This window comes from Hyperoodon ampullatus, assembly GCF_949752795.1.
Source record: "Hyperoodon ampullatus genome assembly, chromosome: 19".
In the NCBI taxonomy this organism is placed as follows: domain Eukaryota; kingdom Metazoa; phylum Chordata; class Mammalia; order Artiodactyla; family Ziphiidae; genus Hyperoodon; species Hyperoodon ampullatus.
Window position 1 is genome coordinate 31,079,877 of NC_136932.1, and position 18,302 is coordinate 31,098,178.

General features: G+C 64.6%; 1 protein-coding gene across 12 annotated transcripts; it reads right to left on the minus strand.

Moving 5' to 3' along the window:
- Positions 1-1,554: 1,554 nt before the first annotated feature.
- On the minus strand, positions 1,555-17,905 carry SREBF1 (sterol regulatory element binding transcription factor 1; the record flags this gene model as incomplete). 12 transcript variants are annotated; one of them, XM_079726019.1, is made up of 20 exons in its annotated part: positions 1,555-2,287; positions 2,640-2,751; positions 2,852-3,052; positions 3,436-3,601; positions 3,774-3,906; positions 4,022-4,131; positions 4,389-4,503; positions 5,181-5,349; positions 5,501-5,667; positions 5,748-6,009; positions 6,288-6,466; positions 6,588-6,789; positions 7,000-7,220; positions 7,397-7,511; positions 8,186-8,407; positions 8,489-8,626; positions 8,710-8,897; positions 9,267-9,683; positions 11,017-11,061; positions 17,758-17,905. In XM_079726019.1, 20 exons carry the CDS (start codon positions 17,903-17,905, stop codon positions 2,058-2,060), a joined length of 3,540 nt encoding a protein of 1,179 aa, XP_079582145.1. In that variant the 3' UTR covers positions 1,555-2,057. The 12 variants fall into 12 exon arrangements, with proteins under 12 accessions (XP_079582145.1, XP_079582151.1, XP_079582152.1 ...); XM_079726025.1 differs by lacking the exon at positions 11,017-11,061 and having other exon boundaries at positions 8,716-8,897; positions 17,815-17,905; XM_079726026.1 differs by lacking the exon at positions 11,017-11,061 and having other exon boundaries at positions 8,504-8,626; positions 17,815-17,905.
- Between the last annotated feature and the right edge of the window lie 397 nt (positions 17,906-18,302).

Genomic DNA, 18,302 nt, shown 5'->3' on the forward strand with positions numbered 1-18,302 from the left:
TCCCCCTGGAAGTTTCAGGACGACGTGGCACACATTCCACGTGGGTCGGTAGTGGCACGCAGCTGGGCACCCTGGGAGTAGGGTGGGGTCCGAAGAGGCCGAGGCCGGCTCCTCTCCAGGACGTGTGTCCTGGAACGAGGCTGGGGGCGGAGGGAGCCGAAGCCTGTCCGGCGCAGGAGGGGCCGGAGGCTGTGCACCCTTCCTTCCCAGCCTTGGCCAAAACCCTCGTGCGAGTCCGGAGGGCCTGGGGCCTGGGGCCCGTGCTCAGGGGATGCGGGCTCCCCGGGCGTGGACTGGATTGGCCCCCGCTGGCTTCTGCTCGTCTCCCTTCCAGTCCGCCCCATCCCCGGAGCCCAGCCTGGGAGCGCACCCCCGGCAGACGCATGACCGACCCTCTGCACGACCACCGTTTCCGGGGGCTGCAGCGCCACTCGCACGGGAGCGGAGACAGCGCTAGATCCATGTACACACCTGTGTGCCCCTCTATATATATGTCACATAGAATGTATATATGTTGGGAACATGCTCGCTTCTCCCATGTGTCGCCGCCGTGCGTCGTGTGCCCCTCAGCACGGGGCCCTTACCGGGAAGGGGGCCCTGGCACTGCCTCCTTCCCCAAGCAGGCACCACCGCCCGGGCCAGTGCCCGCCAGTTCGTCCGCCTGTCTGTCCGTGTCCTCAGCTCTGTCCACGCTTCGATAGGCCTGATGCAGCCCCAGCCCGGGGCCGCCCTAGAAACTTCCTGTACATATGACTGTAAAACGGTGAACGTGTGTATTATATCCGGCCTCGTTATATAGTGTATATATATGTATACATATACATATATATAATATATATGAAGACTGTAAATGTTAAGACTAGTGTTCTTATTAGTATATTGCTTCACACTGAAGATTGTGTGTATCGAGCTGTTTCTAAAAGATGTTTATTTTCCTTAAGAGTAAAAAAAACAGTCATTGCATTCAGAAAAAAAAAAGTCAATAAAGATACAACGATTGTTTTGGAATTCTGCAGCCCGTGGATTCTGACCAGATTCTGCTGGGAGAGGGGCCAGGCTCTGGGGGAGAGGTTGGAATGGAGGGGAGGGGAGTGGAGGGTTCTGGGGACCTTACTGCAGGTACAGGAAAGAAGCCCTTGCTGCCCAGCCACACCCACGTTACCTCCGGGGAGGGGACAGGGGTCAGGCAGGTGAGACTGACACCCAGACACATAGGGAGACCCAGGTTGTAGCTCCTGTCACAACAGATCCCCAAAGACATGGAGCTGTCCTCCCATATCATCCCGGGACCCGAAGGGGGCAGAAGCTGGGAGAGGAGGCAAGAAGGCGCAGCTGAGACCATAAGGACCCTAAGGGTTAGGAGATGATATAGCCCAAACGTGCGGCCCAGTGATCAGTGGGATCCAGGTCAGCTGGAGGGAATAAAGCCAGGCCTCCCAAACCGAAGGGCAGGTAGGGATGGGAAGCATTTGCCTGGGTGCTGGGGGGACGGATGGCCCAAAGGATCCCCTCTGGTTAGTACACACCCCGCTCCCCAAAGGAGCAAAACCCAGATTATAAATAAGTTCATTTTTTATTCTCTGTATAAAACTTCTCAACCTATGAAAATAAAGTTTGCAAAAGGCAAAGTAACACTTGGAACCTCAGAGGCCAGGAGGCTGGCGCACCACGATCTACACTATGCACAGGTCTCCCCAGATGCGAGGGAGGCGCCAGGGGCAGGGCCCTTCGGCTCAGTGAAACGCACCCCTCCTTCCCTCTGGACGGAGAGGGAAAGCCTAGGATCGGCGGCGCGCTTAACACTTGACCCCCAGCGGCGGCCAGGCCCCGGCAATCCCCCGGCTGGCCACCAGGGGCCAGCACCATCCCGGCCGCCGCTCACTGAGTGCTGGAGCGGGCTGGGGAGGCCCCAAGGTCAAGTACGGAAGTCCCCGAGGGTCTCCAGCCCTCCAGGGACCGTGCACTCCGTGGGCGAGCCTTGGACACCGGGTCTCCAGCGCTGCCCTCGGCCGTCGAGACAGAAACAGGAGCGCTGGGGCTGGGCCGCCAGCGAGGGTCTAGCTGGAGGTTACGGTGGTCCCGCCGCCCAGGCGCATGAGCATCTGCTGGCAGTCATGCAGCAGCCGACGGTCACCGAGCTTCTCGAGCGTGCGTGCCGCCTCGGCCAGCATGCCCACTCGCTGCCCAGGCGCCGACAGGAAGCCGGGCGGCAGGTAGCAGGAAGCCAGGAGCAACGCCTCCGCGTGCTCCCGCCTCGTGGGCCGCGGCTCCAGCTCCACCGCCGTGCCTGCACACACGCACAGCGGCACGTCAGTGGCGGGGCCGCGCCGGGGGTGGGGCTCGGATCCCTGCCCCGCCCCCCGGGACAACCGGCCCCGCCCCAGGCTAGTCAGCACCCGCCCCCTCGGTCTCGGAGGAGCACGGAGCCTCGCCCCTTCCGCGCCTGACCCCTGGAGCACAGACCGCGTACACAGTCGCGTGTCCCACAAAGGACAGTCATCCCCACTGACTCAGGTTAGGCCTCCCATCAGGGAGCCACCACCAAGTCCCTCGGTCCCTGTGTGCCTTACACACAGCCTCCCTCTGCAGCCTCCACCTGGCGTGTGGCCCTTCCCACCTGGGCCAGCTGTCCTTCTCACCTCCTTTGCCGCAGGGGCCGGCCCTCCTCCTCAGGCTGCGGTCTAGGAGCTGGTGTGTCCGCGCCGGGCTGGCCCCTGCCATCAGCCGGGCAGTGGCTTCATGCAGGAACACCTGGGCAGGAGGGGCCAGGAGAGGTTCCAGCCAGGCCCCCGCTCCCTCCCAACACCTCACATACGTCCCCATTGCAAGCCAGGGCCCCATGGGCACTCACCCTCCGCATGGCAGGCCGGAAACTCTGCGCCAGACGCCTCAGGCCACTCAGGTCCCTCTGGAAGCCACGGAGCTCGAGGGCAGAGGCCTGGGCCCCACTGCCCGGGCCCGGTGAGGCCTGGGAGGGCGCCGGCGGCTTCTGCCGCTGCCACAGGCTGGTGCGCGCCCCAAGAAGCAGGTCACACAGGAGCAGCTGCATGACCTGGGGTGGTGGGCAGGGCAGGGGTCAGGGGTCAGGGGGCTCTGGCCCTGGGAGGGAAGAGTGGGGGCCCGTGGTGCCAGGGGCCGGCTCCGGGCTGCACTGCCGAGGCACTGCACCCGCCTCACACGTGCAATGCAACAGCAATGCACCGCGGGGCCGCCCGCTCTCCAGGCCCTGCTACAGCGCTCACCCCAGCCGTCCTCCAGGAGTGGGGACACTGAGGCCAGAGGGGGGCAGCCACTCTCCCCTGGACCCAAACCTTAGCCCCCAGTCCTGTATTGTCGGGCTGACCCTGCAGTCTTCTGCAGCCCAAGGGGGACCGTCCGGGGAGTGGAAAGGCCAAGGCCTCTGAGATCCGCCAGGCCCCTGGCCCCAGCCCTCACCTTGTCAATGGAGCTGCCGGCTGGTGTAGTGGCCAGGCTGTCCTGAAGGTACCCACTGGCCTTCTCACACACGGCCAGGCTGGCCGGGCCAGACTCTGCCTTCCCACGGCCCAGCAGGGCCCGGGCAGCCTTGAAGGTGTGCAGAGCCGCCCTGGGCAGGGGTCTCCTGTTGGCGCCAAGGCAGAGGTGTGACGGTCAGACCAGGCCTCAGGCCCTCGCCGAGCTTCCCCTGCCCTGGTTCTGGCTTCACAGGAAAGAAATGACGGGACCCCAACCGCACAGAACAAAGCTGGGGGTCGGGGTCGGGGTGGGGGCATGAGCACACAGCCTGCACTCACTCGGACTCCTGCAGGGCGCGGGGCAGGTGCTCCACCAGTGGATACAGCCGCTCGGCCGCCGCCTCGTCCCGCCGGAGCCAATGGGTCACCACAGCCGTCAGCGAGGCCCACCACTTGGCCACAGGGTCTGTGCCTGCAGGAAGCAGGGCCGGAGGAGTCCCTGAAACTCGGCCACACCGCACCCAAGGCCAAGCTGCTGTGGCGCTGAGCCCAAGGGTGTCACGGGGCGGGGAGGCCTGGGGGCTCACCGGCGGTGGCAGCCATGCTGGAGCCGATGGAAAAGCTGCAGGCAGGAGCCCCGGCCACGTCAGAACAGCTGTTCAGCAGCTGCAGGTACCCGAGAGCATCGGAGAATTCCCTGTGGCAGGAGAGGACTGGCCGTTGGGACAGGTGGCAGGAGTCCTGAAGCGGATGGCCCTCCTCACGGGCCCCCACGGCACAGCCTGGCTTCCTGGCTCCTCAAAGCGTGGGTGGCCCCTGCCGGGCTGGTGGGGAAACTGAGGCCACGGTGACCCGGCTCTGGCCACTGACACGGGTCCCTGGACGCAGACTTTCCCAAGCTCCACTGGCCGGGGGTGGGAGACCTGGCCTGCTGAGGCGCACAGGGACACTCACCTGTCCCCATCGGCTGATCCGGGGCCGGGGCCAGGGCTGGGCTGGGCCAGGCAATGCAGTGCTCGCTCCAAGAGGTGTTCACGGAATAGCTGAGTCACGTGGGCCAGGGGGTCCACTGTGGGGAGGAGTGGGCGAGTGGGGCGGGGGGAAGGGGCGAGTGGGGCGAGTGGGGCGAGTGGGGCGGGGGGAAGGGGCGAGTGGGGCGGGGGGAAGGGGCGAGTGGGGCGGGGGGAAGGGGCGAGTGGGGCGAGTGGGGCGAGTGGGGCGGGGGGAAGGGGCGAGTGGGGCGGGGGGAAGGGGCGAGTGGGGCGGGGGGGAAGGGGCGAGTGGGGCGAGTGGGGCGGGCGGAAGGGCCCACCCCCCGTGCACAGGCACTTCCCTGCACCTAGGACTCTTCCCTGGGCGCGGGGGGGCCTGGCTCTGAGACGGAGGAAAGCTGGGGGATAAATTCTCTGCCTCCCCCACCCCGTGGACAGGATAACCTACCTCGGTCACACGCCCTTCCTGACCTCCTCACAGCACAGCGGTGCTGCCTGGGAGCACCTCCCAAAGCAACCACCTACCCCCACATCCCTCTTCCTGTTTGCCTCTGAAGAGCCCCAACTGAGACAGAGCCAGCCTGGCCTCCCTGTTCCTGCAGCCCCTGTGGCAACACCGGATGGTGGGGCAACAGACCAGGGTGGGCAGGGACAGCAGAGATGCAGGGGACAGGGACTGGCCAGGGATGAGGATGAGGAATGGGGGTGAAGGATGAGGCCAGGGACAGGGGACGGGCGCAGGGAGAGAAGGCACCTGGGTTCCCGGCCATGCTGTACAGGCTGTCCCGCGGAGCGCTGCACACAGCCCAATCCCCATCCACGAAGAAACGGTGGCCCACAGGGTGGCAGAGCCACTGCATGGCAAGAGGCACTGAGCCGCTCTGTGCCAGGGAGGCCTGGCGGGCACTACTCAGGAAGAAGCGCTGCAGGGGAGAGGAGAAGGCTGCCACACCAGATGCTGGGCCGAGAGCCCAGAGGCCTGGAGCGCCCCCCATAACCAGCTGCCTCTCCCGGGCAGCCCTCAGCCCAGGGAGACCTCAGCCCCGTCCCCCACCAAGCCCACCACCTACTCACTGTCAGAAAATGCAAGGCCCGAGGGAGACTGGTCTTGACCCTGAGCGCGGTGGCCACATAGATCTCAGCCAGCGTGGCCACGGACATGGCCTCCCCCGCGCACTCGGCCAGGTTCAGGGCACTCAGGGCCAGGTTGGCAGCAGCCAGGTGCCCGCCCGAGTACTTCCCTGGAAAATGGGAGGGCATGAGGTTGGGCGTGGTGCAGAGGTGGTGGGACCCCCTCAGGCCCAGCCCTCGCCCGCCGTACCCATGGTGTGCAGCTGGTGCAGCTTGTGGTAGACAAGGGCCGCATCGCGGGCACTGGTGCGGGCGTCCACCTGCAGGGCACCATCCCTCCGCAGGCCCCCCGCCCGGCCTGCCAGCCAGCGGCCCACCCAGAGATGCTGCAGCAGGTGGCGGATAAGGCTCCAGAGCAGGCTGCAGGCCAGGTCCAGGTGGGAGGTGGGCAGGGGCCGGCCCAGGGCCCGCAGGGCCAGCCACAGCTGCTGGGCAGCCTGGGCAAAGTCCCCCTGCGGATGAGGGTTTTCCAGGTGAGAAAGGTGGGGTCAGAGCATCCCCAGCACGTGCCACCCCTCTAGCCCCGGAGAGCCCTCCATCTTGGGCTCCCTGCCATGACTCCACCAACCCCAGCAGTGCCGGCTGGGCCCCCGGGGCTCAGTGGGGGTCTGAGGGGTAGACAGGAGTGGAGAGAACAGGAGAGATTCATGGTGTGCCCGGCACCTTCCCAGGTGCTGCTGAGGGTCCCAGCCCTGCCCGCCCTCCACACCCCCGGGGTCCGGCTGCTCACCCGGGCCAGGTCCAGGTCAGCCTGCTTGCGATGCCTCCAGAAGTGCACGGCGGGGCCTGAGTGGGGCCGCGTGACCGGCTCTCCGTAGACAAAGAGCAGCGCCAAGGAGAACAGCACCAGCAGCCCGTTCATCAGCCAGACCAGTGGGGGCAGCAGCCACGGGGCCCAGCCAAGGCCATCTGGGGGCAGACAGAGGCTGGGGACACGGCGCCCAGGAAGTCCAGAGCCCCAAGCCCACAGGCCCGGGATCTACATCCCCAAGAGTCCCCCCCTCTCACTGCCCAGGCTGGCCTGTCCTACCTCTGCCCTCAGCACCCAGCATGCTGCGCCCAGGACCGTGGTAGACGCTGGTGGCATCGGAGGGGCCAGCGGGACCCCGGCTGCCCAGCAGGGAGGCCAAGGGGTTGCAGGAGAGACAGAGGAAGACAAGCACACACAGGGCCAGGCGGGAGCGGTCCAGCATGCCCCGGCTGTGGGGGGGCGACAGCTGCTCTGGCTTCACCTGGGGGGGGTGGGCGGGGGGGTGAGAACGGGGCAAGCACAGCCCAGAGAGCTCAGCTCAGAGAAGGAGGGATCAGCTCTGCCCCCAGCCTTACTGCGGGACCCCTGCCCAGCTCCCTGTCTCTACAATGGGAGGTAGGACATGCCCCAGTCCCGGAACTCAGACGATGCCGCTGGATGACACGGAGGGGGCAACGATGTGCGGCCCAACCTGGCTGTCCTCAAAGACTGGGCTGTCAGGCTCCGAGTCACTGCCACTGCCACCGCTGCTACTGCCCCTGCTGCCAAGGGACAGTGGGCTGCTCTGGAAGGGCGAGCCGGCGTCTGAGGGTGGCGGGCTCAGGGTGTCCACCACCTCTGGCTTCTCGCCCTCCATGGGCACGTCTGTGCGGCCTCCACTGCCGCAGGCTGACACCAGGTCCTTCAGAGATTCTGTGGGCCAGAGAGGAGCTGGGCTGGGATGAGGGCTACATACCCCACCTCGCCCCAAATCGGAGCTGAGGACCTGGGGGAGCTGAGGGCCAGGGGAAGGCCAAAGGTGGGGTGAAGGGCCCTTGCAGGGTCAGAGCTTAAAGTGAGACCAGGCGTGGAGGGGAGCCAGGACTCACTGCTTTTGTGGGCAGCGGTGCGCAGACTCAGGTTCTCCTGCTTGAGTCTCTGGTTGCCCTGCTGAAGGAAGCGGATGTAGTCGATGGCCTTGCGCAAGACAGCAGATTTATTCAGCTGCAGGCGGTAGGAAGGAGATAGAGCACAGGTGGCCGGTTAGGCCAGACAAGTGGGCAGCTAAGCACAAGGGGCGGGACTGCTCTGCTACACAGTTGCCTCAGGACCTTTGCACCTGCTGTTCCTGCTACATGGAATGTTCCTCCCTAGTAGGACGTCCCTCCCAAGTAAAATGCATACAATAGCTTATGGCTAACCGCTGTCACCATCGTTCCACCTTCACGCCTTGCCCCCTCGCCTCCTCCAGGCCTCTGTTCACATTCAGCATCACATTTGCGAGGCCTCCCCTGACCACCCGATTCAGATCTGCAACTCCCACCATCCCTCTTCCCGCTCCGTTTTCTTTCCGGCACAGCACTCATGCCACCTGGCAAACCCCAACACGGATCTGTCCTGTGTCTGTTGGCACCCCGACACCCCGCCAGAACGTCAGCTGCTCAACAGCAGAATTTTTGTCTGTCTGTTCACTGCTGAATCCCCAGCACCTAGAAGAGCCCACACCGCACAGGGCCTCCATGAAGCTCAGCTGAACAGAGCCGCCAGACCCAAGGAGTCTGGAGCCCCAGGCCTGTCTGTCCAGGTTCAGCCCCATCCTCCTCTTCCCCACAGGTGCCTCCTCTTCCCCCCAGGTGCCTCCTTCCCCAGGGCCACCCCATCGGGGCCTCTGCCCGCACCTTGGCCTCTGTGCCCACCACCAGGTCCTTGAGCTCGACGATCTTGTCATTGATGGAAGAGCGGTAGCGTTTCTCAATGGCATTGTGGGCCGTACGCTTCTCACCTCGGCTCTGGGCCGAGCCCGGGGCCTTGCCACCGGCTGCCAGCCGGTTGATGGGCAGCTTGTCAGCGTCCACTACCAGCGGCACAGTCGCCAAGATGGTTCCGCTACTCACCAGGGTCTGCGGGGCCAGGCACGGTTAGCAGGTGGACATGCATGCATACAAACCCCCCGCCCCCCCCGCCCTGCCCAAGCCTCCCACCTGCAAGGGCGCTGCCTGCACAGCCATGCCAGGGGCCAGGGAGCTGATGCCTGCCGCCTTCATGGGGGCTCCCACGTCTGTTTTCACAGTCGTCAGCAGCAGCGAGTCTGCCTTGATGAAGTGGGGCTGCAGCAGGACCTAAGGACGGGAGGGAGGGGGCTCAGCTGTGGGTTGTGGGGCCGGGGCCACCACCTCCCCGAGGCCAGGCCAGACCCCCTCACCGGGACCTGCTGGACCTGTGAGGTCACAGTGGTTGTTCCAGGGGCCACCGTCGGGGTGGCTGTGGCCGTCAACAGCTGCTGCGGAGCCGCACTCTGGACCTGGTTGTGCAAGGAGACGGGCGGGACCCCTGGCAGGGCAGCCAGTGGCAGGCCAGGCAGCGACTGTGCGGTGCTCCCCGGGGGGGTCCCTGCAGAGATAAAGGCTGGAGCTGTGGACTCAGGCTGCCCTAACCCACTTCCAACCCACCCCGCAGGTACTTATCACCCTGTGACCTTGAATGAGTCGTTACCCTCATGGCCTCAGGTTACTATCGGGACAGTCCCTGCTTGGGGCTCTGATGCAAGCCTGCTCACTTCCCAGCCCAGCACAGTATCTGCTGTGGACGCTGGGAGGCTGGGAAGCGGCGCTTCCTGAGAACCGCCGGTGACGGTGACGGGAGCACCTCCAGCAGCACAGCAGGGACCCGATTTCTAGAGCCTGCAAATTCCTCTGAGACCACAGCAGACCGTCCTCCTGGTGCTCCTGCTGTGCCCCTCCCTCCACACGCGCCCCTTACCTGTGGAGAAGCCTCCAGGAGGGTTGGGATAGCCCAACACAGGGGCAGAGCTGAACTGCGCTGGGGCTGGGGCCGGAAGGCGCTGGGGCAGGAGGGCCCCCGGCAGCGGCTGGAGGGTGGTCAGGGGCGCTGGTTCCTCCTTGATGGCAGGCCCCGCGGAGAAGGCAGGCACGGAAGGGTACATCTTCAGGGGGGTGGGTGCAGGCTGGGGAGGGGACAAGGGTGGGGTTGTCGCCTTGGTCCCCCCCAGGAAGCCTTCAAGTGGGGAGCTCATCGTGGAAGGAGGTGGGGACAGGGTGCCTGGGGAGCTGGCATATGGACTGGCAGGGTCTGTGCCCCCTGCTCCGCCCCCAGCGTAGGGCGGGTCGAACAGGCCCGGGAAGTCGCTGTCTTGGTTGTTGATGAGCTGAAGCATGTCTGCGGTAAGGAGAAGCTGTGTGAGCAACAGCGGGGCAGGTGTCACGGATTTGCACGCTCCCCCCCACCCCCACAGTGCACCTGTGGGACCAACGCCACAGAAACAGAAAGCCACCCCCAGGAGCCCCCACTCACAGACACCTGTGACATCTGGAGCTCTGCCAGGTGTGTCAAATGGCCTTGCAACACTGGACGAGCCCAGCGCCCCGCTGAGGCCCACCGACCTGCCCCAGGACGAGGCGAAAGCAGAACTGAGGCCTGGGCCCGCAACTCCCGGCTTCAGAGCTGCCTTCACCAACCCACTCCTCTGTGGGACAGACCGAGGCTTGGGGCAGAGCCAGCCGCTGGCCAAGTGTGTGCCAACCAGAGTGTCCCTGTGTGTTCTGGGCACAAGCCCAGACCCCGTCTGCAGCCAAGCAGCCTCGGGACCGGCCATTCAGGCTTGTTTCCCCTCGACCAAAGCAAACGCCGTCTGTCCTCTTTCCTCCTCATACAGACTGGACACACTGCCTGCCGCAGCCCCAGCCTGGCCACAGGCCCTCTTCCCCAGCTGGCGATCAGCATCCTGGCTGGGTCAGCCTAGGGCCCTCTAACCCACTGGGGGAGTCACCCACTGGGTCAAAGTACTCTGCAGGATCCATGCGCAAACCCTGGGAGCCCGAGGTGTACCCCAGGTCCCCAGCCTGGGCTTCCAGCTAGGGCTTCCTCTCACTGGGCCTCAGTTTCCTCATCTGCACAAGACAGATGAGACCCTTTGAGGCAGGATGGCCGCACGGAGGGGAGAGTCAACGTCGCCCGAGTCCCTCCTACTGACAGGTGCCAGGCAGGAAAGTGACTGCAGGGGACCTCCTTACGGCCTCCAGGAGAGCGAGATGGGGGTGCCAGGCTCAGCCTCCTGGGTCCTCAAACAGAAACACGTGGCGGGCCCTCCAGGTTTGCGCAGGTCATGGGGCATAGAGTGCTTTCACCTGCAGGACCTGCTCGCTCCCCAGGCTTCATGAGCCCCTTTGACAGATGGGGAAACTGAAACCCAGAAAGAAAAACTGGCTGAACCCAGGGGGCCCACTGTCTAGCAAGCTCAAGAAGCCCTCCAAAATAGGAGCCCCAGGAGACAGAAGGACAACCGGCCCTCCTCCCTGCGAAGCAGAGGATGTGGGAAGGCCACCCTCTCACGCCAGACGTGGGGGTGGGGGTGACTACTGAGGTTGGGGAGGGGTCCGCTAGGTCCCCTGAGGGCCGGGAGCGGGTACACCTCCCCTCAGGGCACCGGGGATGAGGACCCCGCGATGCAGATGGAAACTGTAATAAAGAGGTGGGGTCCTCCAAAAAATACCTTCGAACGTGCAGTCCATGGCTCCGCGGCCTGCGCCCGCCGCCCCTCAGGGCGCCCAGGCGGCTGGCCTCCCGGTGTCCGCGCGCTGACTTCACCTGCGTGGCCGGCCGCGCTTTAAAGCCGCCGAGCGCGCCGCCGGTCCCGCCCCCGCTGGCTCCGCCCCCGCCTAACGGCCACGCCCCTCCGAATGGCCACGCCCTCCCGGGGCCGCGGGCCGGGCATGGGGTGAGCGCGCGCGGCCAATCAGCGGCCGCGCCACCTCCTCCTGGGGCCCCGCCCCACCCCCGCGGCGCGCGGCTCGGTTTGAGCCCCGCAGTGCCGGATGGGGCCGGGGTTACTCGCGGACGCCGGCCCTCAACCCGCTCGGCGCCGACGTCCGCAGGGGTTACCGGAGATCACGTCCCCTGCTCCCACCACCTCCGAGAGCGCGGCGGAGCGGGCGTGGGGCCGGCCAGGGGTGCCCCAACTCCGCATCCAAGTCTCTGCCGCACCCAACCGCATGGACCTCTGACAACAGGTCACTGTTGGGAAACTGAGGAAGGGAAACCCCTACCCCAAAGTGCCCAGCCAGTAACAACCGGAGCTGACGCCCCACACAGGCATCCCTTTGCAGAGGGGCCTGGGTCTGGGATGGGGGTCGGTGAAGGTCTCACCCCCTCCCCCGCCCGACCAGCAGTCTCTGGGTGAAGCCTGATTCACTCACTTATTCACTGTAGGGCCGGGGAGTCCAAGAGGCAGCCCAATCCCTGGGACAGAAAGTGAGGAAGTCGTAGGGTGACAGGCTCTGGGGGTCTTTGGAGGGGCACCTGGGCCTGTCTCCCCTTCTGTGTAAGGTCAGAGTTCCACACACACACATGAACATAGCCTGGCCAGCAGCCCAGGTTGCCAGCTCAGGCTTCTGTGGCCAAGCAGATCCCGGGCTCAGGCCAGCCTCCAACTGTGGCCGGGCCCACCCCGGTACCCTCTCCTGGTCTCCTGCAGCCTCGGAGGGTGTTGGGGGACTGGAGAACCCCTGGCCCAGATGGCCCTCCCTCTCCAGCAGGCTAGCCGAGGTAACGCCCCCCAACCCACCCATCCTCCTTTGTCCGGGTCCTTCCATGGCCTTGCAGGGGGTGCCAAGGGCAACAGAATTCTCTAGCATCCTCATCTCCATCTCTCCTCAGCTGGTGGCTGCTCACACCCTCCCTCACCCCCAAAAAACAAACAAGACACTGCTGTTGGGAAGGCTCCTCCCTCACCTCAGTACCTTGAGACTGGAAGACACTGAGGCCTGAATTCCAAGGCCCACAGCAGACACTCGCCTCAGACTCTGAAGGGCCTGAGACTCTGAAGGGCCAGGCCAGGACCAGGGCCAACTGCCCCGAGGGGTCAAGCCCTCCCAGCTCCTTACCCATCCTTCTGCCCTTCTCCCTTCTCATTCCCCTTCTCTGAGCCTTCACTCCTGGCCTCAGAGTAGGGGATTCCAGGAGGCAAGAGAGGTCCCCAGCGTGCACAATTTAAGGAAGCTCCCCCGCAGCGGGTCCGAAAGGCTGGCCTGGGATCCCGCAGTGTGGCCCCTCCTTGGGTGAGCTGAGCACTTGGCTTCCTGGCTTCCCACATGAGGTAAGACTCAAGGCCCACGTGGCTTCTGCACGCACTCTCTGCACATCGGGAGACTGGAGGCTCGGGCTCGGCCTCAGTGGGCCCACCTGCCGGCCCCAAGCCTGACTCCTTTTCCTCTCCTTCCTCCTAGCCTGCCCTGATCCTATCAGGACACAACAGGAAACCTGAAACCTCCTCCCCCATCCCTGGCTCGCCTTCAGACCTCCCTCTGAAGGCAGATGTGGGGCAGCCCTTTATTCTCCTGCCTGTTTATTCGGTGAGGCCATGATGCAAATCCTGGAGGGGCCCTGCGCCACGAACCTACAGGAGCCCAGCTCTGACCATCATGGGAGCCTCGGGCCCATCCAAACTGCACGAGGTCTTGCACCCTGAAGAAACCCTGCTTGCACGCTTCCTGGGACAGGGAGCTCACCACCTCACCTACACAGCCTGGCCCACGAAGCCCAGATCTGCTTCTGTGGCAATACCTACTGCCCTTTCCTAAGTGTCTACTAAGTGTGCCAGGCACTAGGGTGCTGGAACACAGCACGAAGACGTCCCTCGTGGAGCTTCTGTTCCATTTGGAGACCAACAGTCTGCAAATACAGGGAGGAACAGGGGTGCAGGTGGTGATGAGCACCATGAAAAAGCGGAGGCAGTCAGGGAAGGCCTCTCTGAGGAGGTGACATCAAGACAGCGAGGAGGCCGGTGTGGCTGGAGCAGAGGGGCCAAGGGGGTGGGGGTCAGGGAGACAGTCAAGAGCTGGAGTTCCAACCCACGTTCGTCTCTCACCTGAGCCAAGGAGACCATTTCTCAGGGAACGGGCAGGAAAGGGATTTGCAAGCAGGTCACAAAGTCTGCACAGCTGTGAAGAATGGCAAACGGTGCAAAGCAGCAGCCCCGTCCCAGCTCCGCCCACTCGATGGAGGGTGCAGGGCAGTGGTGGGGAGGGGGGCTGCACCCTGCCTGCCACCCACCCTGCTGCTCTCTGAGGAGCCCGGTTGGCAGGCTCACATGTCCACAGCCGGTGACTGTGCAGCAGGGGCACAGGCTGCCCTTTGTGTGCGTAGGGCTGCCCGGGGGTGCAAGTGGGTGCCGGCTCTTCCTGGAGTGGGACGGGCCCGGGGCTGGAGCCCCAGGGGAAGCTGGGAGTGTGCCCTCTAGACGGACGAGGTCACTAAGGCTCAGAGGGAGGCGATGGGCCCCAGGTCCCCTGGCTGCCAAGTGGACAATCTGGGACGCAAACCCAGGCCTGCCAACCCCCAAGCCCACAGCCCTCAGCCCAGCCTGCCAGGGGCAGGTGTGAGCACCAGGGCCAGCCTGGCTCTGTCCCACCTCGCTGCCACCCACCACTCACGCCAGGTCAGAACGTGTGTGCAGAGTGGGACACGGAGGCAGGCGAGGCAGTGCAAAGGTGCAAGGCACAGCCCCAGCACCACCTCGGCTCCGAGGCCTTCCTGACTGCCCTTAGAGGAGCCCCCAGGGCAGGGTCAAGGCCTGAGCCAGCTGTGACACGCAATCACTCAGCACGGGGCTGAGCACAGAGGAGACCAGATCGAGGGGCGTGTGCACTGCCAGCCCCACCCCTGCTGGTCCCTGGCCTGTGGGCCTGACTCTCCTGTCTGCTTTCAGAAGGCTGTGCGCTCGCCCAGCCCGTTCCCTCTGCCACGAAGGCCCCTCCCACTATCACGTGTCCACCTGCAAACTCCTCCTCCTCTCAAAACCTGCTCTGAGGTCACCGCCTTGCACACTTCCCTCATTAGTGCCCCTCCACACGCCGCTCCCAATTACACGGACCAAGTGACCCTGAGCACGGCCGCTGGACAGATTGGCCAGCACCAACTCCAACATCCTGTCCTGGGGTAGAGATTCCTTCCAGCAGCTGGGAAACAACCCATGGGCCTGACGCAGCGGCGATGTAGGGGGCGGTCCCGTCCTGCTGAGCAACGTTCCAGTCTAAACAGTGCTATCCACTCCTTTATGTTAATTATATTTCCCCCTTCGGGGTTGTTTCACTGCAGCTGTTTTAAATCTGAAGTGGGTGTGTTGTTTCAAAGGCAGCATGCTGCTTCAGAGCTGCCAGGCTGCTTTCTGGAAAGATCAACCCCTTTACACTCTCCCCTGCAATGCTTCCATTTCCTCGGAGCATCACCAGCACTGGGTTTTATCGTTTTACCTACTTTGGGTTGCTTTCCTTAGTCCCCACGACTGTGTGACTGGAACCTCAAAAGTGCTTTACTTTGCATCCCTAAGGCTGCCTTGAGGTGTTCTGCCCAGCAAACCATCAACTATGGCCAGAGACTCAGAAACACCTGCTGTGCTCTGGCGCTCCTCTGCCAACTAGAAATGGTCTTCTTCAACAGGTTCTTGGCCTGGGAAGCAAGCCCCGCCGGGCCTGGCCTTCCTGTCGCTCACCCCCTCGGCTGCCATACAGGCTGGGCAGCTGGGGGGCAGTGGAGGCGTCTGCTCCTTGTCTATACACTGGGTGAAGAGGTGACCATGGCATTTCTGAGGCCCTCCCCTCTCCTAACACATGTGCAGAGGTGCAGCCCCAGTCAGGTCCCGGGGTCAAAGGGCACATCCACAGGGCCTGTGGATGTACCAAAGGCAGGAAGAGGGACGGAGAGCGGGTTGTGTCTGGTGGGAGAGGCCTCTCCCAGGCTCTGCCGTGGGGATGAGGCAGGGGCACAACACGGGGGCAGAACATGTCAGTGGCGTGGGACCTGGAGGGATGGGGATCGTCACGGAGGGCAGGCTTGGCCCACCGTACAGGTCTCGAACGCCATGCTGGGACAAGGGGACTTTATCTCGGGGCACTGGGGAGCCACGGTGGTTAGGGAGCTGAGGAGGTGTGCGCCAGGGCCAGGAGCTGGGCTGTAAGTCACCGTGAGCTTGTTTCCTAAGGAGGGCCCGTGCTTGGTGGGGCCAGGCAGACAACTGGGCATGAGAGACTGCGGGGAGAGGCCTGGGGGCAGGGTGGCCCCCATGTGTCCTCTCCATCAGGCTGGCCTGGACCCCAGGAGGCCCGGCCCGTGCAGTTGATTCAGGTACTGGGCAGAGCGGTGGGCAAGATGCCGGAAGGCAGACACCTGGGGTGCCAAGACAGAGTGGACTGGGGAGCCCAGGCAGAGATGACTACAAGCTGTGCGCTGGAGCCCCAGGCCCACCCGCGGGAGATGCGCGGGCCTGACAGGCAGCCATCTCCACTCGCCTCTTCTGCACTAAGCACACGTTCAACACCTGGTGAATTAACCAGCAGGGAGGTGAGGACTGCCCCGGAACAACGATCCCAATGCTCACGCGGGACAGCTCTCACATGCCCTCTGCCCACGGCCACAAAGGACCCCAAAGCAAGAACAAGAAAAGGAGGCCGGGAGGAGACTGACTCACCAGGAGTCACGGTGCACTGTGGCGGGGGCAGTGCCTTCAGCACAGAACCTGCGACTCCTGGTGAAAGTGCCACCCCAAGAACTGGTCACACGACAGAGAGTCTGGTCGAGGCAGATGCCTGGGCTGGGTGGGGCTCAAGGCCAGTCCTCAGTCTCATGAGTCAAAGGCTCTTGCCTGGGATGGGGAGGTGTGACCTATGACCCCTCCCCGACCCCCAGCATACCTCCATGTGGAGTAGCCTCCTGGGTCCCCTGCTCTATTGCCCACCCCACACACACAGGCACACACTTTTAGGAGCCCAGCAGTTAAGAGCTTGGGCTCTGGAGCCCACAGCTTGGGTTTGAATTCTGGCTCTGCCATGCTCTGGCTGTGTGACCTGGGACAAGTCACTTAACCTCTCTGTGCCTCAAGCCCCTCATTTGGGGCTGTTGGGAGGACTCAGTGGTCAGCACAGTGCCTGGCATACAGTTAAGTGCTGAATGAGTCTTCTCTACTCGTGCTGTGATCATCCACCCCAACAGCTCGAGGGAACTTCCGGCACAGAACCCAAGCATGGCACTGCCCTGCCCAAACCCCTCCCCCAAGACTCCCCACTGCCTCTGGGATCCAGTCCAGCTCCCCATCCCGGACTCGAGGCCTGCCTGGCCCTCCTCTCAACCCTCGTTCCTCTCAGGGGACCTGGAGAGTCTTGGGTCTTGCCAGCTGGGTTCATCTGCAAGGCTGCAGTAGGGCAGGAGTGGGTGTCCGTTTTGCCAACCCCAGAGTGGCCACAGGCTCCATGGACATGTCTATCCAGGTTGTGGGAGGTTTGGGTCCTGTGCTCTTGGCCTGTTTCCCCATCAACCAAGTGCAACATAGCAACCTCGGAGGCAACTCAGGGGGTCTGGGATTTGCTGTCTGCACAGTGGGCAACAGCCTCCTAACTGGCCCCTGCTTCAGCGTCTCCCCCAACCCCTTCTCTGTAGAACAATCAGAGCGGTGCTTCCACAGGTGTCAGCGAGCCGGGGCAGCTGCTCCCTCCTTTCCCTGCCGACAACGGTCCTCATTCTGCCAACCTGCCCAGCCTCACCTGTGAATCTCCAACTCCTCGCCGTGCCCTCTGCGGTGAAGACATCCTTCCCAGCGGGTCCTGGGGCTGACTTTCAGGTCTCACCCCACCGCTCTACCGGAAGCTGTCGCCCTGCCCCGGCTCGACCACAAGGTGTAACTAAATAGCCATTTGTGGGTTTCCTTGGCGATTTTTGTGCTTCCAAGAAAAGGGGAGCCCAGGTCTGTCTGTGAACCCCTGGTGCCTAGGACGGGGCCTAGTAGATGCTCAGTAAATGTGTGCCGAACCGATGCCCGGCACCGGCTAGGAGAACCGGACCCTGGTGGGCAGGGGCTGGAGGACGCCCGCGCGCCTGCGCAAGAGCTCCTGCGCGGAGCTGAACTCTCGGGCTGGAGGGAATGACCGAGAATAACCTCCCGCTGACGTCAAGGCCGGAGCGGGGGCGGGGCCTCGGCGATGTCCGGGTCCCAGGCTCTCGCCGCGGCCGCCTAGGGGCTGAGGACTCACTGGCCGCGGGGGGCGGACCGGGACGCCCAGAGGCGCACGTGCCCAGCGCCGAGCCTCCAGGAGCGGCCTGAACAGCCAGGGCGGGCGCGGGAGGCTCTGCGCGGACAGGACAGCGAGGCCCGCAGCGCTCGGCGCAGAGACACGGGGCGCCCCGCGCGTCCCGCACGGAGCCAGCGCCAGCGCCCCGCCCCGCGCCCCCCGCCGCCCCGGAAGACAAAGGCCGGCGCCCCCGGCGCGCCCCACTCGCGCGGAGCCCAGTGGCCCTGACGCACCTTCGATGTCGGTCAGCAGCGCCGCGTCCAGCTCGCTCGGCTCGGCCAGCGCCTGCTCCAAGACCGCTTCGCTGAAGTGTGGCTCGTCCATGGCGTAGTCGCCTCCTCCCGGCGGCCCGCCCGGCCCGCCGCCGCCGCTCCGCGAGTTCGCGTCACGCCCTGGCCTCAGTGGGGCTCGGCGCCCGCGAAAAGTTCCTCGGCAACTGGGCTCCCTGTGGCGGCTCTGCGGCGTGGGCGGGGGCGGGGAGGAGCCTTGCGGGGAACCCCGCCCCCGGTGGACGGTCCCGCCCCACCTGGAGAGCGCGGGGCCGGCTCGGGTCTGGCCTGCACACCTACCCGGCCGGCCCCTCCATCCAAGTGACGACTGCTACGGGGCTTCGGCAGGCCCTGGCCTCTCCAGCACCAAGCAAGGGGGCCGAGTGGAGGCCCCGGACTGGGTCCGTCCCAGAGGTCTCTGGACCTGGGGAGGGAGGTGACCCGACAAACCT